Source organism: Sardina pilchardus, chromosome 1 (assembly GCF_963854185.1).
Source record: "Sardina pilchardus chromosome 1, fSarPil1.1, whole genome shotgun sequence".
Lineage (NCBI taxonomy): Eukaryota > Metazoa > Chordata > Actinopteri > Clupeiformes > Clupeidae > Sardina > Sardina pilchardus.
The window spans coordinates 40,364,576-40,389,509 of record NC_084994.1 but is presented as its reverse complement, the minus strand read 5'-3'; the positions used below and the strand labels follow the sequence as shown (position 1 = coordinate 40,389,509).

At 46.9% G+C, this 24,934-nt stretch overlaps 1 protein-coding gene across 2 annotated transcripts; it reads right to left on the bottom strand.

Annotated features, from left to right (window-relative positions):
• Positions 1–1,740: 1,740 nt before the first annotated feature.
• hap1 (huntingtin associated protein 1) lies at positions 1,741–21,843 on the bottom strand. 2 transcript variants are annotated; one of them, XM_062544275.1, is made up of 15 exons: positions 21,459–21,842; positions 14,931–15,007; positions 14,595–14,711; positions 13,853–13,950; positions 13,073–13,184; positions 12,689–12,767; positions 12,061–12,191; positions 11,720–11,794; positions 11,266–11,477; positions 9,701–9,919; positions 9,052–9,398; positions 7,864–8,067; positions 6,005–6,122; positions 5,424–5,482; positions 3,720–3,849 (listed from the first exon to the last, which is right to left on the bottom strand). In XM_062544275.1, the coding sequence occupies exons 1-14, from the start codon at positions 21,604–21,606 to the stop codon at positions 5,443–5,445; spliced, it is 1,977 nt and encodes a 658-aa protein (XP_062400259.1). In that variant the 5' UTR covers positions 21,607–21,842; the 3' UTR covers positions 3,720–3,849; positions 5,424–5,442. The 2 variants fall into 2 exon arrangements, with proteins under 2 accessions (XP_062400258.1, XP_062400259.1); XM_062544274.1 differs by lacking the exon at positions 5,424–5,482 and having other exon boundaries at positions 1,741–3,849; positions 21,459–21,843.
• Positions 21,844–24,934: the final 3,091 nt, after the last annotated feature.

Sequence of the window (24,934 nt, the reverse complement as noted above, 5' to 3'; positions counted from 1 at the left end):
TTGATTGATTTTGGCAGAGGGCGCTCTATTCGTCAGTCCACTCAGATCATCAATATTTCCAGAATCTTCCGTTAAGCCGATGCTTTTGGATGCATTCAGTGGTTCGGTTTAGATAAGGACACTGACAGTTGCGTTACTCCTGCAATTAAACGTGTTGTGGATCAATAGGCAGGTGTATGGCCTCACTGGCTCTCGCCTCTCTCGTTTGAATGAGGTGGAGGAGTAGGCTAATGGCCTCGTAAAAGTGAAGAATTAATTTCAGGTTAATGTCTGCGGAAACTCCCTTAAAAGCCCATTCCTCCTGTTTTAGTCAATTTTACCATTTCCTTTTACGCACCAACTTCACCTAAGTCTCATTCATGTCTCATGCATAGCACAATATGTTTGGATAATTGATTTGGGAGTATCAGTGCCAGCTCCCTATTTAAAGGGTGCAAGTTGAGATTTTCTTTCAGATCAGAGTGAATAGCAGAGGCTGATTTACCTTTCACACATTGGCTGGTTCATCATTCACTCCTTGGCACAGGTAAGTCTCTCTATTTTCTTTGAACATTTAAAATACAGCTCACCACTGCAGATTCATGTAGTAGACCATACAAACACCTGATTTAGACTCATTTCTGCTACAAGAGACTAATACATTAGTAAACTCCAGGCTATTCTGAAAACATAATGGGAAGTAATGTTTTCACCTGTGTTTGTTGGTTAGTTGACTGTTTGTTAACAGGATTACTTCAAAACAGTTGACCTTTAGTTGACTGTTAGTTAACAGGATTACTTCAACAACACATTCGGGCCTCTCTGTTTTTCTCACATTTCTTTTTGTGGTAATTTTATCCACCCGTTTCTACTCAACAACAATTCAGTTTTTCTCGTCCTTGGTCTTTTCTTTCGGTACAGGTATGGCTCTGCAACGTCTCTACGTGATTGCACTCATTGCACTTCTCGGAGTCTCGTGCTTCGCCTCCCCTCTGTCTCCACCTGGGACGGAGGCCAAGACCGAGCCAGCGTTCCGCGCCAGGAGAGACGTCCTCAGCAAGGCCCTGACGCGGCGGGACAACGACGTCCAGACTCGCGACGCGCGGATGGAGCGGATGGTCACCCTTCCCGATGACCAGCGCGAGTTCATGAACCGGCAGATCATGAAGGCCCTAGCAGGTGTGTGTCAGTAAAATGGACGCAAAAGCAGGACCACTGGGCACTACTATTAATGTGCTGAAATCTCACTGTCACTGTCATTTGATCCACAGAAATTATCAGTCGAGACGAATGCTTCGTAGACCGGGACTACAAAGGCTGGGTAGACTTTGGGAAATGAAGCAGCTGCTAGTGTTTGCATTAGGTCTACTATGTATAAAGGTTCAGTGGCCTGCCGTGTATATACATTTGCTTGTTCACTTGAAATAAATGGCACAGCTTAGCGACATAAGCATGACTTGACTTGACTTATTTTTTGAAGGGCCTACTGTATATATTTTCTTAAACAACAAAAACAAATAAGGTACAAAGTCTTCTGCAGAAATGCTGTGGTTGAGCATTTATTCACATGAAATATAATTTATACAATAGTGCACGCCTTGAACGCTCACAGGTACACTTGAGAGATGCAGAGTACAGAATGCACAAGACCATTTCAGCAGGTTTCTATGCAATTATCACACAGCCGCATGGAGGTTAATTTTTGTTCACACGGAAGACAATGCAATTTATGGTCACTGCTTTCCCTTTTTAAAAAAAAAAAAAATGATCAGCAAAATCCTACGTCTTTATAAACTACTGATTGTTTCCCAATGACAATCTTGCCTGAGCGTAGTTTTAAGCGAGCATGCACTGCTAATGACTTAAAACAAATTCCTAGTCAACTCAGTCCTGATGCGTTTGCGTCCTCTGTTTTTGAAACCATGCATGGACTGGCCACTCCATAGGGCTGGCTGGTATCATTTACATTGAGAGAGCTACATAGTACAGTTTGACTTTGATCAGTCAGGAAAAAGCTTTGGAAGTGCAGGTGAAGTCAGTAGTCAACAGTTGACAGCAGCTGAGGTGTGTGTGTGTGTGTATGTGTGTGTTTGTTTTTCTTTCTTTTTGCCTGAACTGGACGGTGTTGGAACCAACCATCAGTCTTAGGGTGTAGCCACAACTGATGGATCCCCTGAAAAGATATTAATCTCACACAGTCAAAATCTCAAACGTCTACACTGGCCCCTGGCCAAAGGGGGCCGCACTGGGCTCCCAGTCCGCCAGTATGAAATCTTTACGAAGTCCCTGTTCCTCTGCCGATACCCACATGAGACACATTATTACATGCATTTCAGCGTATTTGGTGAGAGCTGACTTGATCGTATGTCATACACATCATAAATGACGGCGTGATGGCGTGATGGCTTCCGTACACCCCAGTGAGCGCTAGCATCAGAAAGCACTGGAGGTCCAGTGTTACGCCATGCAGGGGTATATGTCTTAGGACCACGACACATCAGCTGGTCTCCAGACAGCAGAGTCAGGGTCCATCCCACGATTAGCTATCTGAACTACGGGGGGGGGGGGGAGAGGAGGAGTGTGTGAGGTGTGTGAGTATATAGTCAAGTCAGTTACTGTGCACGTGGGTGAGAGCTCTAAAATCACAAGCCTGTCAAGTTATATGTACAGCAGTTTGAATACAATATTTCAGTCATTTTGTGTCTCATGTCTGTATTGCTACTAAGGAAATGGTGAGTTTGAAATGACTACTCAGAACCACTTCCTGGCTAATCTCTGTGCCTAATGAAGGACAATGGATTTCAGTGACAATTGGTATAGTACCTTAGATGGGACAACACCGCTATCTAACCAAATTGATAGCACCTGTTTACATTGTTGTTGTGAGGAACAGTTTGTTTTTTTTACATAATGACACATATAAGAAGCAGTGAACGTATGTAGATCCAGCAAACGGATTGTCTACATGACTATGTTTACATTTGTATTGACAACACACTTGGTGGTTCTTTAAATACAGACAGAAAAAAAGTGCTATTCCCTTTCGTAGAGTGCCTGAGGACACCAGAAATAAAATGGTAAAAAAAAGCGTTCATTATTCACCTATAGGTTTTGATTTGAAACGAAAGACAACCCTGACAACAAAGTGGCCCAAAAAAAAAAGCCAGATGTCGACGCGATGCCAAAGCCTTTGATCATACAATGGCACTCAACCATCTACAGTGTACAGTGTGGTATAGACAAAGGTCAGGATCAGAATAAAAACGGTGAGTTCACTACAGCAACAGTCTTTATGGCTCTGTGAATATTCCCCGATGGGCTCCTCGGACGACCCGGAGCCTTGTAGCTGGACTTAAAAAAAAAGGGAGCAGGGAGGGAGGAGGGGGGGGGGGTCCTTGTCAGGGGCCGAAAGTTCCCAGACTGGCCAGCCAGGGCCAGCCTCTCGTCTCGGCGGAGTCCGAGCCTGAGCCCGAGGCCGAGGTCGAGGTCATCCCTCTGGCCGCCACGCGGTGCAGCCCGAGGCTCAGCAGCTTCTCCACCAGGTTGAAGCTGAACACGCTCTGCGCCCCGGCGTCCTCCTCCTCCTCTTCCTCTTCCTGAGGCCCCGAGCTCCGCAGCACTCGCCCGGCGAGCGGGATGGACGGGGCCGGCAGCGGCCTGGGGCCGGTCGGCCGGTACTTCCGGGCCGAGATCCCTTTTTTCTGGAGGATGTGGACGAGGCCCAGTGGAGCGGCAGGGGGAGGAGTCCTGGCGCTGAGGGAGAGGGAGGGGCTGGAGAAGGAGGTGCGGAGGAAGGGGACGGAGGAGGAAGAGGAGGTGCGAGTCACATGCTCACAGCTCCCACCAGCGGACACGCCGTGAGCGGAAAGGCTGAGGACACAAGAGAGGGACACAGGAGTGACCGTTAGACACACAGCACAAGTCAGCTCACTGCCAGAGCACATTCAGATACAGTTTAAGATGACCAAAGGGCATTGAAATATAAACAACAGACATTCAATTGACAACATTAAACCAGAAACAAATATAGAATTATATGATCATTGACTCATTAGCTTACTCAAGGGTTAGAGGGCAATGGAGACATATTTAATAGGTTAATAGGACATGTTTAATAGGTTAGAGAGATGCATTTAAAGGTACCATTAGCGATTCTGGATGACGCCACACCAGGTGGTGCCTCACCCTTCCCCTCCCCAAAACACCTGTTCCAGACCACCATTAGCCGCCATTAACTCCCACCCCGCCCATTCATTGGCAGGGACAGTTTAATTATGGTTTCGGGAACAGTTTTTTTCTTTTTTTAGTATATTTTTTGGGCTTTTGTGCCTTTAATTTTTACAGGACAGTAGAGAGAGACAGGAAGCGAATGGTGAGAGAGTCGGGGTGGGATCCGGAAAGGACCACGGGGCGGGAATCGAACCCGGGTCGCCGGCGTGCGGTGCAGGTGCCCCAGCCAGTTGCGCCACGGCTGGGGCCTTGGGTTCGGGAACAGTTTTGCAACTTTTTTTTCTTTTTCTTTTTTTATTACAGTGTACTCAGAACAGTGTATTCCTTGAATGTGACAAAAAGTGTTTCACTTTGAATCGCTTATAGTACCTTTAGTCTGAAAAGTGTTAGGAACACATTGACCACACCATCATGATGGCTTCGTTTCCCTTACAAAAAAGGACAGCAGTTTTTTCAAAGAACATAATGTTCATGTCAAAAATACTGCATTTCTCACATACAAACTTGAAGTAGTGCAGTTATTTTCTAAGGGTTTTTTAAGGGTTTATTTTGGAATGTACTGTATGTCTGCAGGGTTAAAATAGTAGTAGGTATTCTTGTACTTGTATTTGGCTTTGACAAATTCAGCAGTTGTTTTCTTATGAACACAAACAAATGATTGCACTTGTGCATTACGAGGTATTTGAACTTGGCCTGAACTAAGTTGGTCTTCTCAGAGAAGACTTTCACTGCGAGTTTGGCCTGAACTCAGTCTGTCTTCTCAGAGAAGACTTTCACTGCTTCTCTCACAATTACTTCGTCTGAGCCATGAGCAGACACACACAAGATGACAAATGTGTCTGGGCAACAAGATAACAAACCTAGCAATTATTCAGTTAGTTACCAATGAAAGGCCTGCGGACAAGGACAACGAGGTTATTCCTGTCTTGCGAGGACTCACAGCAGGGCTAACATCAATCACACGCAGGCTGAACGCAAGACAGATTTCTAAATCAGTAGCATGCATCAGTAGTGCTCAATAGCTAGCTTTGCTGTGGCAGACGCCTGGAATGAAGGTTTAGTCCACACCTTTCATTCCGAGGGTTAGTAGGTTAGTAGTCTTAGAGGAAAATTTAAATTAATATTAGTGTGAAGTTAGTACAGTATTAGCGTGGGCAGTATGAGTAGGTAAGAGGTGTCTTTGATGATCTCGGCCGTCTCTCGCTGGTGCTTACTTTGCGGAGGTAAGGCATGTCAGAGCTGTAGGAAGAGCCTATTCCAGCGCTTCCTGCTACTGTTTGGGAGGAAAGGTGGAGGGGGAAAGGAACAAAGGGATTGGGTGAGGGAAGGACCAATCAAAATAGCTTTTTAGCTTTCCTTTCAGAAAGGACCCTGGAAACTGTTAACACAATGCAACAAAAGGGAGAAAGGCGTTTCCTTCCTGTTACTTTTCTTTACTGCTGTTTTTCAGGTTTGTCATGAGACTTTCTCACAAAAATAGTAACACATAAGTTTTAAGAGGCAAAGGTGAAGCATTGAATCCTGAAAATGTTTCACACTTGTAAAGAGTGCATTCACAGAAACCAAAACATTTTAAGACATTTTTCATGAATAATAATTGGGTAAACACACAATGCAGTAGTCTAATACAGTGTTGAATGATCGCAACATCAAAAGACCTTGACCTTGAGGAACCTTGAAAAACTCCACCGTTTTCCTCACTCTTATGAACTATTTTATGAGCTGCTGAGTGTGAAGAATGGAGATGTGTGACATGAGAAGGAGATGCATGAGGGAGCGCACGAGGACGTCTTACCTGTTGGAGAGGGCGGGGATGAACAGGGAGGGGTGGTGCACGACCCGACAGGTGGTGACGGTGAAGGTGGGGGAGGTGTGAGGGAGGTGGGGGCCGGGACCTGGGCCGGGCGGAGGGGCTGTGGTGATGGAGGGATGAGAAACGCAACACTGAACTACACACCACACACAACACGGCTACACACACAACCAACGGCACACACAACGGAGGACACAGGTACACACGATGAAGGAGGGCAGTTTTTGTGGTGCAAAGAAAATAATTAAACTATTAAATTATGCTTCAGGCACTACCCGCAAGTCCTGCACTTGAAAGAGCGGTTGAATTCATTATCAGAGGAGAATTATCAATCAAAGCCTTATCATTAGAGAAAACAGATAGCGTTTATAAATCACACCCAATTCTCTGAGAGAAGAACTTGAAAATCTAATTTTCATAAAATATCTCCTCCGGATTAAGGTAATTCTGATAATTATAACCAAATTAATTTGATACTAACTAATTTTGGTAGGATAGTTTTGCACCACACAACCTGTTTGACAACAATGACCATGAGGGATGAGTTCAACAGAATTATGACAATGGAGTTCTCCTCCTCCAACTAAATGATTCCATGGTAGAGGGTCATGGTTTTGATAATGAATGGTGCTTGTGTGTGTGTGTGTGTGTGTGTGTGTGTGTGTGTGTGTGTGTGTGTGTGTGTGTGTGTGTGTGTGTGTGATTTCATACAGATCTTTACTCTGATCTACAATCAGAATGATGAGTCAACCTCTCCCATGAGTAGGCAACAACCATGTCGATCAGATTTGTCCTTGGTTCACCATTGGTTCACCATCTTGCCCCTCCCTACCTCCCTCCTCCCCTATTCGACCCTGCCCCAGGTGCCCCCCCTTACCCATATTGGTGTACTGCCCCAGACCCAGGTGCCCCCCCTTACCCATATTGCTGTACTGCCCCAGACCCAGGTGCCCCCCCTTACCCATATTGCTGTACTGCCCCAGACCCAGACCCAGACGCCCCCCTTACCCATATTGCTGTACTGCCCCAGACCCAGGTGCCCCCCTTACCCATACTGCTGTACTGCCCCAGACCCAGACTCAGGTGCCCCCCTTACCCATATTGCTGTACTGCCCCAGACCCAGGTGCCCCCCCTTACCCATATTGCTGTACTGCCCCAGACCCAGGTGCCCCCCCTTACCCATATTGCTGTACTGCCCCAGACCCAGGTGCCCCCCCTTACCCATATTGCTGTACTGCCCCAGACGCAGGTGCCCCCCCTTACCCATATTGCTGTACTGCCCCAGACCCAGGTGCCCCCCCTTACCCATATTGCTGTACTGCCCCAGACCCAGACCCAGGTGCCCCCCCTTACCCATATTGCTGTACTGCCCCAGACCCAGGTGCCCCCCCTTACCCATATTGCTGTACTGCCCCAGACCCAGGTGCCCCCCCTTACCCATATTGCTGTACTGCCCCAGACCCAGACCCAGGTGCCCCCCCCTTACCCATATTGCTGTACTGCCCCAGACCCAGGTGCCCCCCCTTACCCATATTGCTGTACTGCCCCAGACCCAGGTGCCCCCCCTTACCCATATTGCTGTACTGCCCCAGACCCAGACCCAGGTGCCCCCCCCTTACCCATATTGCTGTACTGCCCCAGACCCAGGTGCCCTCCTTACCCATATTGCTGTACTGCCCCAGACCCAGACCCAGGTGCCCCCCCCTTACCCATATTGCTGTACTGCCCCAGACCCAGGTGCCCTCCTTACCCATATTGCTGTACTGCCCCAGACCCAGACCCAGGTGCCCCCCCCTTACCCATACTGCTGTACTGCCCCAGACCCAGGTGCCCTCCTTACCCATATTGCTGTACTGCGCGGAGGACAGCCTGGCCAGCGGAGCGGCGTCGTCCTCGTCCTCCTCCAGGTCGTTGAGGCTGTAGACGTGCTGCAGGTCCACCTCCAGCTCACGGAAGTCTTTGGTGAGGACGCCCGGCCGCGGGTGCAGGATGCCGCCCAGGTTGGGTCTGGCCAGCTGCTGCCAGTGGTGCAGAGTGACCGAGCCTGAGAGGGGGGAGGGATTAATACAAGTTATTTTATATATATATGTGTATCTTGTAACTTAAAACATATAACTTGTGTTTAAAAATCGATGAGACTCAGTTCATATACAGTATCTGAGGAGGATGAGTTTACTAAAGTACCAGTGAACATACTGTGTGGGAGACACAGCCGGTTAGCCTACGGGTGATTTCTGCCTGACAAGCACACACCCCAAAAAACAACAATCACAAAACAAAAAGAAACCTGAGAAGCCGACGCTGAGTAGATAAAACACTTAACTTTCTCACACACAGTCGGCTCGGAGAGAAAAAAAAGGGAGAGGACACGGCATCTTTCAGCTTTTCAGAAGACGCCATTGTCAGGTCTTTGTGCCACCCTACAGCTGAACTCCTGAACTTAAGCTCTGCTCTTTCACTTCAAGCGCTCCTGACAGCAGCCACTTACAATAAGCTCGACAAATGGCACAGTCGGGGGGTGGGGAGACACATGCTGCATTCAAAATCCAAAATGGAGTGCACACATAGACTGTGCAGGTGCTGACAGGTCATCATCATGACTTAAGAGGAGATGGCACCAAAAAGTACACGCCGCCGAGACATCTGAAGTGGAGAGGCCCAAAGCCCTTTTATTGTGTGGCTGAGTGAACGTGGGGGCGGCCAAATCACAGGCTCAGGAGGAGTGCGGGGGGCTTATATGTGTGGGAACACGAGGCTAGAGAGACCATACGGGGGCGAAGGGAACAAACACAACTCACTCCACTTCACTTCTGTTTACACTACAAAGTACCATTCGGGATTATTTCGAAAACTAAAGCAAAAATGTTTTAGTAGGCTGTGTGCAATGTTTTTGCGAATCACATGAAAATAGCTTCCTTATTCTAAGTAAATAACGAAAAGTAAAACGTGTTTCGCCGTGTTTAACATCAACATCTTGATCCTCCTCCTCATCATCATCATCATCATCATCGTCGTCACGTCCACTCACCCTCCAGTGGCTTGACGATCTGCAGGCGGTCGGGCAGGCAGGAGCGCGAGGTGGACGAGGACAGGCCCGAGGAGTGGCGCGAGCTGCCCGAGTAGTTGGTGCCCGTGGAGGTGGACGAGGGCGTCAGGAAGCCGCTGGACGTCTCGCCCTCGCCGCCCTCGCCACCCTCGCCACCTTCGCCGCCCTGCCAGGCCAGCGCCCGCAGCTTGCGCTCGCGCTCCACCTCGAAGAAGGGCCGCTCCGATGAGTGGCTCTCCTGCCGCGCCGACAGGCTCGCCAGGGCCACCTCCAGGTCGTGACCCCCGGGCGTGCCCGGCTGGCCAATCAGACGCCGGCCGGGGGTGGAGCTAACGGAGGAGACGGAGAGAGAGAGAGAGAAAGAGTTAACCAATCTGACGAGACTCCAGATTCTTAGCAGTACAGTAGTAGTAAGACGATACAAGCATCCCTTTATGTTCATGTTTATTGCTTTTGTTTATTGTTTATGTTTATGGTTCTCAACAGATGTTATGTCCAAAGTGACATACAATACTCAACATAAGCATAAAAATGAACAGTTTGAAATAAAGTCATATAGCTTACATAGAAAACAGTAATATACTTAACTAATGAAGTAACTAAAGTGAACTAATAATTAGTTGACCCTCACCTCTGGTCTTCAGTGTGTCCAGTGGCGGGGGCCTTGTCGTCCATCTGCAGGCTGGCCCCGTCGCTGCCCCCGTAGTAGCTGGTGCGCGGCGTGCTGGTGCGGCTGGAGCGGGCCGACACCGGGCTGGAGCCGGGCACCTGCGGGGACTGGCACCGCGAGCGCAGGCGCGCCGCCTGGTTCACCACCTTCACCGTCTCAAACACGCGCAGCGGGTGCGTCCTGTTGGCACGGCCACAACAAACACACGCCACGCGTCAGTCTATTATATCCACACCGGCGCGCAAACAATCAGTTATGTTCTTCCGCTATAAAATCACACATCTACCAATCGTGATCAGAAATGTACAGTATATAATTAGTTAATGATTGCATGCATCAGATGGCATGTCGTATTCTTTAAAGGGAGCATGAAATCACTTTTTAAACCTTCCATTAATCTGTTCCTTCATCACCACACTGACTCATTAAGTGGATCAAGTGGACAGAGTTTGAGAGCAACAGCTTTTCTGGAGACATGCCATAAACTGTAAACAGTCAACAGATCAGCTATGCTAACCTGCCTGTAGCCTAAATACTGAGATGCACTCAAAAAGCCATTACTGAACTGACGTCACACTGAAGGTGGTACAAACTAACCGCCACAATTAGCCACAGAATGTGGGCTTAAAGCTGAAGCTGTGGACAAAGAGTTCTCTGAACTCATGGTACACTGACATCTTTACAGAGAATGAATTCCCCAAATGTATGCTTTAGGTGATGCATGGGCACACCTTTTGAGCAGCGCAACCTCATAACTGGTTCCTTGCGTTCTGATTGGCTGATTACGTTTATGGTTGTTCTTTCATAAGTTCTCAAGAAAAATAAGTTGGTAATGTGCCAGAACAACAATGCACAGGAACGTCGCCCATGAAGGCGCCTCGTGTGTCAACAGCTTTGGAGGACACAATGCACATCGCAGTCAAAGTTGTCCCAAAGTTGTCCTTAAGTTCTGCCAAACACAGGCACACTGTTTTTGTGGGTGAGCAAGCAACCATGTGGTTGAGTGAGTGGGTTGGTGTGAGAGAGGGAGTGTATTGTGTGTCTCAGGGGGCATATGTTAGATAGAGCATAGGGTCATGCCTACTCCACACCAAAATTTTGGGGATGAATAAAGGCATCCTAGTGAACTCATTTGTATTACTTTTGTTGTGAAGTCGTATCCATTTGAATGCATCCTCAATCCTCATAAGTGTCCATCTCCAGGACGACCACTTTTTGTCCCTGCCAAAGCTGAGGCCAAACCTACTGAGCAACCTACACGTTACTCATCTTGTCCTGGATCATCTTCCTCAATAATCTGATGATCAAGTGTGAGCAAATTACTTAATCTCTCTCTGTGGTTCCATGTAAATAGCTTGTCTTAAAATGGCTTATCTGAGTAGCATATTATCATCTCTAGCTTTGAATAGCACTGTGCAAACATTAGAAAGTTAACTTCTTAGACCAACAAAAGTAGCATACATTAAGACCTTATGGTTAGGGATAGGCAGTTGTTTGTTATGCTGACTGTAGTAGACCCAACTCACTTGTATTCGGATGGTGCGGGACTGTCTATGCCTTTCCGGAAGGTCCCTTCGATCTCCGCAGCCAGAGAGTCCATTGGAATCACCGTCTCCAGGGCGCTGTAGCGTTGCACTGTGCTGTTGGGGAGGGTCTTGTTGCGCAGGTTCTTGATGTCCTCCCTGGCTTCCCGTAGCATGTCTCCACATTCAGAGTACTTCTCTTGAATGTCTCGAAGCTGCCACAAGGGGGCGATATAGGTCAGTCTCTCGCTCCTGACCTGCCCTGCTTATTTAACTGCCCTTATTGCTATTGATTGGGTTTAATAAAACGGAGTTGTAAAATGGACGCCTTTTGCTCATGAAAAATCTCACACAGCATTTCGAGATCAAACAAATCAACATCGGTTTTATATTTTCATTTAAACTCAATGGGCTCTTCAATCATTGTTAAAACTAAATGACCAGGGGCAGCTCTCACCTCAGAAGTGAGTTGGGTTTGGCATTCTCGGGAGGCACTCAAGTGCTGGTTGAGTTCTTCATTCTCATTGGTGAGCTGAGAGACAGAGATGAGAAATAGATGAGAAATAGATGGAACACATGGATGCATTCAGATCACTGTGTTTGAAATGTGTGTCAATGAGTGAGTGAGTCAGTGAGTGCATACCTATGTATGTGTACGTGTATGTATGTAAAGCTTGGGTTTGTCTATGTGTACAGTCTGTGTTTGTGTGTGTGTGTGTGTGTGTGTGTGTGTCTGTGTGTGTGCACGCGCACGCACATATCTGTGTGTGTGTGTGTGTGTGTGTGTGTGTGACTCACTGTTTTACAGCGTTGCTGCAGGTCGACTATCTGTCCGAGCAGAGAGCTGATCTCCTCCTGCTGTCGGAGCGAGTCCTCCACCTTACGGGCCAGCTCCTCAGACAGATCCACCACCTGCCTATTCACCGAGGCTGTGGAGGAGAGGAGAGGATTGGGGTGAGAGAGAAGAGAGAAAGAGAGAGAGAAGAGAGAGAGAGAGAGAGAGAAGAGAGAGAAGAGATGGCAAAAGAGAGAGAGAGAGGGCAAGAGAAAGAGAGAGAGAAAAGAGAGAAAGGGAGAGTAATACCAGTGAGCAATATCAAAAGCAAGGCCCCATAATCCTATAATGTCATAATATTGCATTGCCTACACTAAGGTGAGTATTACTACAGCATATTGAGCAGTGTGAGTACCATGCTATGAGTCCAACACCTGGTCAGTTTTTGACCTCTGGCTATTCTAAGAGACAGCAGGTCAGGCAAATGAGTGAAGTTTTGCATGTGTGCTGTGATAGTGTGTGTGTGTGTGTGTGTGTGTGTGTGTGTGTGTGCGTGCGCGAGTGTGTGTGTGTGTGTGTGTGTGTGTGTGTGTGTGTGTGTGTGTGTGTGTGTGTGTGTGATAGTGTGACTGTATCGGGGGATGGACTTACACAGCTCCTCCACACACACCATCATCAGCTGCTGCTCCTTCTCCTCGTAGTCGGTGGTCTCGGAGGTCAGGTCGTGCGCCTGCGGTGGGAAGAGGCAGGGGGCATGGCATCACAACGGGCACTTCCTCAAGAACACAAACTAATGCAGGGCATGTGATTGGGTGTCTGTACGTGTGTGTTTGTCGGTGTGTGTGTGTGCGTGTGTGTGTGTGAGTGTGTGTGCACTGTATGTATTTGCATAGGTGAGTGAGTGAGTGAGTGAGTGAGTGAGTGAGTGAGTGAGTGAGTGAGTGAGTGAGTGAGTGAGTGAGTGAGTGAGTGTGTGTATGTGTCTGTGTGTGTGTGCGTATGTGCGTATGTTTGTGTATGTCCGTGTTGACTCACCTCCGAGCGCAGCTTGAGGTTCTCCTCCTCCAGGCCCTTGAGTTTCTGCTGCAGGAAGTCGTACTGGATGAGGTGACCGAGTGAGGACGACGACGAATCGTTCCTCTTCAATCTGGACACACATGCCATTACACAGGTCAGGTGAGACTTCAACCAGTGACTTCACAATACCATAAAAGGCTGCAATAAGACTGTAAAACTTGTTCTTCCCGGGAACTCTGCGACTTGTATGGGATGAAATTCAAACTAAACCCACAGATTGACATTTATTTGTGGGCCTTGGGTGTTGGCATTTCTGAGGAACAACCTGCACAAAACCTGAGAGGCGGGTTTTTGGACATTATTTCTCAAGAGGCTCGTTTCACTTCGTCAATCATTAATGACAGAAACATGGGAAGTTATCTATTTATTTTGCTGCATTAATATCAATAATTAATAATGAATAATTAAGCATTAATAATTAATCTCTTTCGATTCTGGATCCGTGCCAGTGGATTGGGGATAACACTGGTCTGGAGAGAGTCCACCTCTCTGGGTCATAATGTTGCTTAACCAGGCTTAAGCAGACTCTATTGTAAGGGTCCTGCTCGCCTTGTAAAGATTACACTGATCCCCTCCTTAACATGAACTCATAACCTTCCCAGGCATTAGAGCAGTATTACCAAGCAGTACTGCAGTCTTAAACTTGATGTTATGAGGAATAGTGTGTGTGTGTGTGTGTGTGTGTGTGTGTGTGTGTGTGTGTGTGTGTGTGTGTGTGTGCGTGTGTGTGTGACTCACGGTGTGCGGGCCTCGGCCGCAGCCTCCAGCTCCTCCGTGCTGGCGTAGAAGTGCAGCAGGTCGTCCCTCATGGTCAGCTCGTGGCGCAGCTGTGAAATCTGTACGGGGTCACAGACGGACCAAGCACGGGTCAGTGGACCGAGGTCAACATGGACTCCATCATACCTGTTGCTAACACCGTAAACTGGCCCGAAATGCACCTGTCTCACAACACTGCTCTCTTACGTGTCTCCTCATATCCAACGAACAATAGAAATGACCACATCAATGACCATAGTGAGACATGTGGGTAAATGCAGGTCCAGTGTATAGCATGTCTGGTCATTACACATGTCTGGTCATCAACATTACATTGCATGTCCTGGAATGAGCTAGTGATTCTAACCTAACAATGCTACTATGTGTTGTCTCCTATCCATGATTCTCCGATGATTACATGCACTGTATGACTGTGCCGATCCTAAAAGATGCTGACAGATGGCTAGGAACGTGGTATAGAATGTGGTAAAAAAAAGAAAAGTATTTATAAAGAAAGGGACAAAAAAACGGTTCCCTCCTGTTCCTCGCGCCCCACCTCTATTCCCCACTAGTGGAGCCCGCCCCGCACTTTGAGAACAACTGGTTTAGTTGAGACAAGAGTTTAGTTGGGTTTAGTGAGTGCTTAACTCCACTAGTTCACCTATAACAGGCCAGTCAGAGTCAGCTGAGCACACTGCCTTATAACACTGGCCGAGCAGCCTACCTCTTCTTTGGCAATCTCCAGTTGCTCGTCCAATAGCTCGTTGCGCTCCGTCAGCTCCCGGTTCTGCTTGAGCAGCGATTGGCCGATTCGCGCTGCCAACTCCAGGTCCCGTTCTTTCTGTTGGACGGAAGCCAGACGTGAATCAGGACTAAGTCAGGACATGAGAGCGCAGCACCCTAATGAACTGGTTATTAAGGGCTAAATCCGAAGGAGATTGAGAGTGGCACCAATTATCCAATAGCCAAAGGGGAGGGATGTTTATACCACCCACAAATAGTATGGACGTTGAGCGTACGTCATGTGGCTAGTAGTCATCCTTCCATGAAAATGCCTTACCTCCTCCAGCAAGTGTGTTACTGCCTCAATGTCATGGTAGGTCTTGGTGACTTGGCCCACTCTCTCTGAGCAGATCACTGTAGGGAGAAATAGAGAAATAGAGAGAAAGAGAGAGAGAGAGAGAGAGAGAGAGGGAGAGAGAGAGAAAAAGAGAGATTATACGTTTAACCTTACAGCAAAATGAAAACATTAGTAACCTTTCACATTAATCAGACCAGTCTGAATGGAATCCAGTAGTAAGAACTTAAAATAAATAAATCAATATAAAAACAACAACAGACCACTCAGTCTCAGATCATTTTCTGTTCTAATTTGGGAAGCCAACTTTGTCGTAGTGAGTTCAAAAGGCCGCATGGCTTCACACTATTGGAAGACAACACTCTTTACACAACTCATTGTATTACATTCATACTAAACAACGTTGCGGTCCAAACCGGGCCTATTTTGGCAATAGCAGAAGAGGAAATGAGGTGCCCGGTAAACATGCCATTGTTTTGGGCATAGGGAATACTGGAGACAGGCAATGTTTATGCATACTGGTTCCTGTATAACACATCCCCTTATACAACTCCTAATGCACACAAAACTGCTCCAAGAACTGAGTCTCTCTTATCATGATCCAGATTAGGAGGATTAATTCCTTTGAGTCTCTCTCTCTCTCTCTCTCTCTCTCTCTCTCTCTCTCTCTCTCGCTCACTTCATCTTTCCCTCTCTTGCTCTCTCTCTCTCTCTCTCTCTCTCTCTCTCTTCAGCAAGGGTTAAAAGCAGGTCATGAAGAGTGTCTATCAATGGGATTAATGCCAGTTATAGACATTATGCCAATTAACCACTTGTTTACTTGGCGCTGTTGACAGGTCTCCGTTACTCTGTTTATCCGTGGCCCTATAAACAGAACGTCATCCATCTCCACGTACGCCGTCTTGCCCTCCTGCACCTGTCCCCTCAGGATGGACTTGACATAGATGGCAGCCTGTGCATGCGTTTCTGCCAATGCCGTCCACAAAGCAGCTGAATCTTCCAATTCACCTGTCCTGCTGTGTCCAGTCTAAATATCACACAGATTCTTTCACGAATCTGCTGCTTTTCCAAACGATTGTGTGTGTCGTATGAGCATTTTGAACTCCCACAACAACATACAACACAGTAAATAACAAGACACACACACGCCATACTAAAGAACAAGCCATACACACACCATACTAAATAACAAGACTGTTGTCATGAGTATGTACAATACAAGTTATTGGACTGATGAGTCTTCTTCGTTATGACTGAATTGCAGAGGCAGTCTCATTCATAGCCAACACACCAGGACAACAGGCCAGAGTTCTTCAATTCACCTGCAGTCAGCCTAAATACCAGATAGATTCTTTCACGAGTCTGTTGCTTTTGAAAGCGTTAATGTGCGCCGTATGACCATTTTGAACTCCCACAACAAAATACACACAAGACATACACACAACATATTAAATAACAAGACTGTCATCAGGAGCATAAGTACAAGTTATTGGACTAATGAGTCTTCCTCATTACGGCTGAATTGCAGAGGCAGTCTCATTCATAGAGAACACGGCAGGACAGTCACAGTCCAGGGTTGTTCAGTGTGCACTCTGAGCACATCGATGGCTGTATTTACTGAGTATACACATTACGCCTGAGTGCTCCAGTGCATGGGAGTGATTTTTTTTTTGCCCTTCTGCAATCTGCACCAACACCCATTAGTCAACAGACTGGTGATTAAATGGAACAGACTCCCCCCCAGCAGGCCAGTGTTGTATATCACAGGGCCTGAGTGTGTGTGCCAAACACACTGTACCCTTCAAAGGTGAGTTTAATCTGCAATGCGGGACAGAGAGAGAGGGTGAGAGAGAGAGTGATAAAGGGTGAGAGAGAGTGTTGTGTGTGTGTGAGAGAGAGAGAGAGAGAGAGAGAGAGAGAGAGAGAGAGAAAGAGAGAGAGAAGGGGCATAAAAATGACAAGGACACCTAGTTCCGTCTCTCAGGGGGAGGAGGACAGCTGGTGCTGAGTGCGTTCCAGTGCTGCAGTTCCTCTCACACACTGAAAACAGACTGCCCTCCATTAACAAACACACTCCTGCCGTTTACAAACACAACCAGCTACACACGCAAGTGTTATGGAAAAACGTCGAGTAACACTTAATAATAACTACACCCTATTAAGCATTAGTTAAGTATTTGTAAACTATTACTAAATGTTTTGTTCCGCACTTATTAAATATAAACGCATTTATACACATATTTTAGATATAGGTTTATTTATTATGAACAAACCATTTATAACCATGTGTACAAATGCTTTACTGGTGAGAATTAATGTGGGAACAACGCTTTATAAATGAGGAAATGCTGATAAATGCTTAATAGTGTGTGGTTATGATAAAGTGCTGCCAAAGTATGATATGAAAATACATCCATTGACTTCATGTAACGTAGTACAAACAGAAGTTCTTGTTTAGGAGAACATACTGTGCTTGTGCCACAGCTTTTCTCACAGTGGATCAAACTTGATGAAAAAATGGTAAAGTGTGCACAAGTCAATGTCTTGCCAGACATACTGTATGATGTGATAAGGGAAAGAGCACTTTGTTGCAGACTAAATAGGAAAAGATATTTTTGAAATAAAAGCTTGATGCCTTCAGACATACATAGGATGACTGACTAGTGTGAAACCATCCTGAATTCAATTCACCCAACCTCTTGAAGACTCCCTGTAGGAGGCCAGAGCTGTCAACATGAGCTCCTGAAGCCGTGGCTGTGACACACTACCCAGCCTCTTGTCTCGGGTAACCAGATTAGCCCACACAGGGTGAACACACTGTGTTGTTTCAGCAGGCTTTACCACTCACCCTGCTCAACATAGCCTCAACTAGCGGCGCAGATCAGCATTATCCATGACTCAAAAATGCCAGCGTGTAAAACCCAGCATGGCCTGTGTGTTGTCCACTGAGCGAACGGATATGTGAAAGCCATCAGGCAATCCTTTCATTGAGAGTTTGTCCAAAACAGAAACAAAAGCTCTACACCCAAGACCATGTCAGCTGTCCAACACAACCTCCTCCTGCCTCATCCACTGAGTAGTCCATACGTGTAGGGCTGTTGCCCACACCACAACTGCTTCCAATCATCAGCTGAAGGACATAAATGTGTCTGGCTGACAATGGTGGCCCTACAGCAAGGCCAAAGCATACTGTACACTGCCGTTCAAAGGTTTTGAGTCACTTAGAAATGTCAATTCCACTTCATTATAGACAGAATTAGAGATCAGTTGTATTTTTTTTTTAATTAGGGCAGCAGTTTTCAGATTACTGTGCATACTTTTCTCATTTAGCCTAAACAGAATGAGCCTATGGGACATTGGATGAATGGTTGTTGATAACGGACATCTGTATACTTATGCGGCTATTGCATTAAAGATCAACCATATCTTTCTACAGCAGTCATTTACAACATTAATGACGAAAACAAGGACATTTCTAAGTGACTCCAAACTTCTGAACAGTAGTCAGATCCATCAATCAATCAATCAATCAATCAATCAATCAATCGGTGTACATACACCCTGACTTTAAGTGCTCAAGGTAAATAAATATCGCTTGATAAAACAAACAGAACAGGTACAGTACAGCAGTGCGACGTCAAGCTGAACGGATGACTGTGGCATTCCTCAGACGTCTCCGAGATGGGAGAGGCGCTGTGCTGCCAACACTTCCCACCGGGCTTAGCTGTGCGAGCCTAAAAACATCCAACCAAAACAAGTATGCTCACGGCGCTACGTAGCCATGAAGTCATTAGCTCGCTTAGCCTGGCTGCACGTTTATTTTTAACCTGTGTCCACCACACACACACACACACGGTGGGGCAGCTGATGGGCTTAATTGGTCTTAATCCCCCCCCCCCTACCCCCCATCCCCTCAGCCACCTTCCACCTTCTTATAGCCTCCTCCAGGCTCCTGCACTAACGCCGTCTCATTCATGCTTTCCACAACATGACCCTGTCAGCGCCTGAGCCACGCTCGGCCCAGTGAGGGCTGACATGATACGGACACAACCCCACCTGAGATGAGATGAATATCTCTCTCTCTCTCTTTCTCTCTCTCTCTCTCTCTCTCTCTCCCTTTCTCTCTCTCTCTCTCTCTCTCTTTCTCTCTCCCTCTCTCTCAGCTATAAGTGTTCACATTTTCTCCTTTAGTAAATGACAGATCTCATCAATGTCATCACCTTAGACTCGTGGGATTTTTCAAAGCTGGATAGGATACGAGGTGTGAATGACAGTCAGGTTGTAGAAAGATCTAGAAAGCAAGTCTACTACTGTTTCAGCTCACCAGATAAAATAGGTCAGACAGTGCACATAATGACATATGCTTTTACTTATCCTTATGATTGAAATCATTTTGAAAATGGGAAAGAATATTGACCTATGTCAGGCTGAAGTGAGTGTGAAATAGCAGCTTTGGTAGAGAAACTAGTTGACAGAAAGGGGATCAAAAATATACATGGCTAAACATGACTAGAGACATCTCAAAATGTAATCATCTATGAGTATGGTCAGTTCCAAGGAGTGCTGTTTGCTTGTGAATCTGGACAGAGTACAAGGGAAAGTCAGCATCAAATTGCTGTTTGTTATATAACTGTAACACTTAAACATGCACACAGTTCACCACAGCGTGAAAACAACTGGACCATAAACAGCACGAGAAGCCTACCATACTGTGTGGTATGTTATATAAAGTGAGATCATTTCACCTCCACATCTTTTCTCGGATTTACTGCTAGGAAGATGGTTAAGAAAAGTAGAAGACGAAAGTAAACACACAGAAATGCAAAACTGCCTGCCTTTGTTGACAGAAGTAAGATACGAAGACAAGTGCTACTGATTCAATTCAACCAGAAACAAATGAGGCCTGTGTGTGTGTGTGTGTGTGTGTGTGTGTGTGTGTGTGTGTCTATGCTTATCTGACCCTGTCCCATAGATTAAGAGCAGTGCACAAACATGGCGCACCTGAGCCGGGCAGCCCAAACACAGGGCTGGTTGCTCGTGGGCCCATGCAGGCCCAGTTGGTTTGTGGGCGCCGATAAGCAGCTTAGCGCGAGCTTCACCTCCGACTGCAGCCATAACGGTCTACCGCTGACGCCACACACGTACTGTAGCTCTAACCAGGTGACTTACATTGAGTCCAGTGGACAAGCGAAAAGGGAGACGCTTATTAATAGATCAACTATAGTCACAACACAAACAGCACAAACACTATTAGATGATAATATTAGTATTACAGTAATATAACAAGCAACAGTTATAAGAAAGCACCTTCTTACTCCCCTATTTTCTTCATGTTATTATTTTTTCGCTTGTACGAACTCCTTTGGTTATAATTGTGTATTATTAAAATGGACGACAGAACCAAATACAAAACAACACAAATATTTTGAATATTCCTGCTATTCCACCACGTGCTGCTGAGCATAAAGAGTTGCCGTGGAGACGAGTGTGATGTCAGTGCTGCGGCTCGTTGTGAATGAATCACAGTGGCAGCCCCTGCAGAGGGCTCTGTGTGCCATTCACTGCCAGCGTGATGACCTTCAGGCACAGGGACGTTACAACACAGGGAACAGACACAACTGGGCACAGAGAACCAACACAGCTGGGCACAGGGAACCAACACAGCTGGGCACAGGGAACCAACAGCACAGAGAACCAACACAACTGGGCACAGAGAACCAACAGCACAGAGAACCAACACAACTGGGCACAGAGAACCAACGCATTTGGGCACGCCGCCATGGCTTCTGCAAAGAGGGTCTCGCTTCACAGGAGTGTGAGCGTTCAAAAGTGTGAGGACGAGAGCAGGAGGAACGATGTGCACCAGACACACACACACACCCACACGCTGTTACTGCATTCAGCGTCCATTCATCAATTCAAGCTTTAATTAATTCACAATATTTCTGAATGGGTGTTTGCCCATGTGATGGTGTGCTAGTAACCGCCTAGTTCACCTCAGAGAGAGAACAAAGACTTTTCCTTCCCTCTCCTCCTCCTATTATGTTCCCTTTCTCTCATCTATCAATCATTGCCTCTCGTGTTGCCTCTCCTCCTCATCTTCTCTCTATCACTCTCTCTCTCTCTGTCTGCCTCTTATCGTCTGTCCATCAGCTTCATTCCTCTACACTCCATCGGATTTTCCCTCCTTTTTCCTTCAGTCTGTTTCTCTTCACACACACACGCACTAACACACACGCACACACACACCTCCATTCTATTGCTATCTCGTTCTCCTCTCTCGGTCCCTCCGTCCGCGTTACCTTGCACACACACACACACCTCCGTTCTGTTGCTATCTCCCTCTCTTTTCTCCTCTCTCTCTCCCTCTCTCTCTCTGTCCCTCCATCCGTGTTACACACACACACACACCTGCGTTCTATTGCTATCTCGTTCTCCTCTCCCTCTCTTTTCTCCTCTCTCTCTCTCTCTCTCTCCCTCTCTCTCTCTCTGTCCCTCCGTCCGTGTTACCTTGCATCAGCTCCCTGCACAGAGCCTCAGCCTCCGGCCCCTGCTGCCCTTCATCCTCCTCCTCCTCTTCTTCCTCGTCCTGGCTGCAGCTACTGCTGCTCTCCTCCTTCTCGCTGTCCTCCAGCGACGACGAGCTCCACACCTCCATGCTGACCGCTGCCGGACCGCGACGCTCCTCTCGTCCTCTCGTAATTCTTCCCCCTTGCGCCCCTCTTCTCTGCCTATTCCTCTCGGGTCTCGAATACGCGGCACGCGGTCGCTGGTATAATCCTCTCACTGATAACGGCTCCTTTGCGGGTATCCTTTAGATGGGGTCTTGACCACAGACGTGTACGTCCACTCTCGAGGCTACACTCCTATTGTCTGATGCCCGCCTGCTTTGGCAGCATGGTCGTCTCCCACCCCCTTGTGGGTGTTTGAATGTGTGTGCGAAAGAGAGAGAGAGAGAGAGAGAGAGAGAGAGAGAGAGAGAGAGAGAGAGTTGGTGTACGCGTGTGTGTCTAAGTGTGTGTGTGTGTGTGTGCTGGTGCCCCAGTCGGTGCTATGTTGGTCAGCCTCTCTCTCCGAGATAGGTGGCAAATCCGATAAGAGTGGGCGGGGCTAGAGCGTGCTGACGGCATACGGCTCTGCTGCTCTTATTCACCTGGGCAGATGGAGAGGCAGGACTGCACCACTCTGCTCAGGGAAAGAGGGAGGAGGGGGGGGGGGGGGTTGTTGTGTGAGGATCAAATCAAATAAAAATCCCTCGGCCCACAACAAAAATCAATAACTGAGCAAGTCGCATTCAGTTATACTGCATCCAGGATGTTCGATTACCTTTTCCCAGAAGAGGGTGAAGCATTGCTGCAGGCAGGATGGAGAGGGTATTAAATGCCGGGATCCCCCCCTGTGATGCTGCGGCAGATGGTACGCTCTGAAAGTGCCGTGTTGGAACTGGAGACGTAATGCTGCAGCAGAGACTCAGACTGCCCCCCTCGGCTAGGCATGCTGAGGCACTCAGACTGTGTGTGTGTGTGTGTGTGTGTGTGTGTGTGTGTGTGTGTGTGTGTGTGTGTGTGTGTGTGTGTGTGTGCGTGCGTGCATGCGTGCGTCTGTGTGTGCGTGCGTGCATGAGTAAGTGTGTGTGTGTGCATGAACAAGAGTGTGTGTGTGTGTGTGTGTGTATGAACAAGTGTGTGTGTGTGTGTGCATGAACAAGTGTGTGTGTGTGTGTGTGTGTGCGTGTGCATTCTGTGTAGAGATATCCTCTGATATATTGTGACGCGCAACATTAATCTGTCATAGGGGAGAGATCCAATTCAATTAATGGGTGTGAACCCACGCAAGTGCACGCTCACATAACAGAGCGGATGATATCACATTATAGAGTGTGCTGATCAATATTACAGCTATGCTTGCACCATGTGATTTTCCATTGCGTGCATCACTGTGCATGGAGCATTTCCAAACAAAGACATCCTCATGACATTGTCTCAGGTCAAAATAACATACAGCAGTATGTCTCCAAAAACACTTGTCATAGGGGAATGGAAAACCAACAAAAGTCCAGATATCTGTCGCTGTAGGTGCATTTGATGTAGGATGGGGGTGCTAGATTTAGAATTTTTTTTATTTTGTCATATTTGCAACATTGCCATTACAGGTTCAAAAGACATTATTATTTCTGTGTCATTTGAAAAGCCATTGTAAAACGCATTGCATTAGTTCTGTGTCGTTGTAAAAGCCATTGTAAGGCATTGTATCATTGTAAAAGGCATTGCTCTGTGTTCATTGCCGTGCACAAGTGGAGGAAGAGGAAGACAGGGATGAAGGTCAAGGCAGAGGGCACGGCAGCATGGTTTAACTGTGGAATTCGCTTCTGCTATTGTTGGGTTTCAGGGTGGAGAAGCGTTGGCGCCGTGCCAGGTCTAACTCTCAGGTGCTGCGTGTTGTGCCGCACGTCTCAAAACACGGCTCAAGTCTCTGCCAGACAAAACAAGCCACCGAAACTCCATCAGCTCCTGTGACACTGACACCAAGAGCCTTAGTTGTTGCAACCAGTTGGGAGTGTGCAGAAAGAGGCCTCCACAACAACTGTAAGGTTGAAAACTGCAAGGTTTAATACACTACCATTTAGTGTATTAAGAGAATGTATGCAGAATTCATACCACATACTGTAGCTAGTTCTGTGTAAATGCGTGCACTGTAGATTTCTGTCATTTACTAGGATGTGTGAAGACATAATGAAGATACATTAATACATTACGTTTCCCATGAAACTCTCCATAGATGCATAGATCTGTTCTGGGCTGAATGCACTGAAACACTACCATTTCATAGAGTGCTAATGAATGCATAATTCATTCATATAGCTCGTTCTGTAGTTCTGTGTGAATGTGTGCACTGTGTAGATCTCTATCATCTAACTGGGATATATGTGAAGATTGGGTGGAGACATATGAAGATACATTAAGAATGTAATTAAGGTTCCTATGAGACTCGTTTAGGTTAAGTAGGCGCATGCACATCCATCCCACCTCACTGGGGCCAGGTGCAGGACACAAAAAATGTAACAGTGATAAAATAAAGTAGATGTCCGCACACTGGAGACTCCAAAACCGACAAGGTTTATTAAAACCACTACATCCTATGAGACTCTCCCCAGATGCATCTGTTCTGGGATCTGAGGCTGTGGCTCTATGATTTGGCACACTGTTCCAATCCAGCCCCCAAAGCTGCAGCGTCCCTTCTATCAAATATTTAACCCGGCCGCCATCAATTTTTCAAACTTAAGATGGTCAATTCCAGGTCATGTGCCGGTTTTCTAGCCAGACGACGACCGCCTTTGAACACGCACCCTGGATTGGTCGTGTCCCGGGGTCTAGAGATGGGATGGGATGATATGGTGGTGCGGGGGTAATGGAAGTCTGGTCGTGGAGCAGTGCTTTGAAATGGGTGTGTCTGTCTGAAGACAGTCTGTCCTGGGTCTGGACACAATGGCCTCAAATTTGCCCTCGTTTTCATCGGCCCTGGGTTTCTTGCTGTTAGACTATTCTGTAGCATGATGTTGGGTAAATATATATATAGATATTAGATAGATAGATAGATAGATAGATAGATAGATAGATAGGTATAGTTAATATACAGATGCTAACTTGAAACAATCACTATATAAAAACCAAGGTCATACTAAAACCCACAGTTCCTTCTTCCAACTTTCCCTTCTTTACAATTTTCATTTTACGTCAGTAATTAAATGAGGCCGGCGCTGTTCCACGATTATCCCCAAGACAATAGTAGCAGGGATTCAAATAGCCTGGAGCTTAGAAACAACAGGAGCCTTGGCCCACCACACACACACACACACTCACTTTAGGGCCATAGGTGCTTGGATGGCTACCCATTCAACTGCACCCTGTTTCAGCATTCTCCCTTCATTGAACTTTATGTACAAAGGACGAGAGGATGAAAGAGGACAACAAGAGAGGAAGGGTAAA

Excerpts from the sequence above, each read along its gene's own strand:
- hap1 (XM_062544274.1), bottom strand. The coding sequence starts at position 21,606 with ATGGAGGTGTGGAGCTCGTCGTCGCTGGAGGACAGCGAGAAGGAGGAG. Across the intron at positions 11,795-12,060 it reads TGCAGCAACGCTGTAAAACA|CTCACCAATGAGAATGAAGA; the intron begins GTGAGTCACACA and ends TCTGTCTCTCAG. Across the intron at positions 3,850-6,004 it reads ATCCCCGCCCTCTCCAACAG|CCTTTCCGCTCACGGCGTGT; the intron begins GTAAGACGTCCT and ends TTGTGTCCTCAG.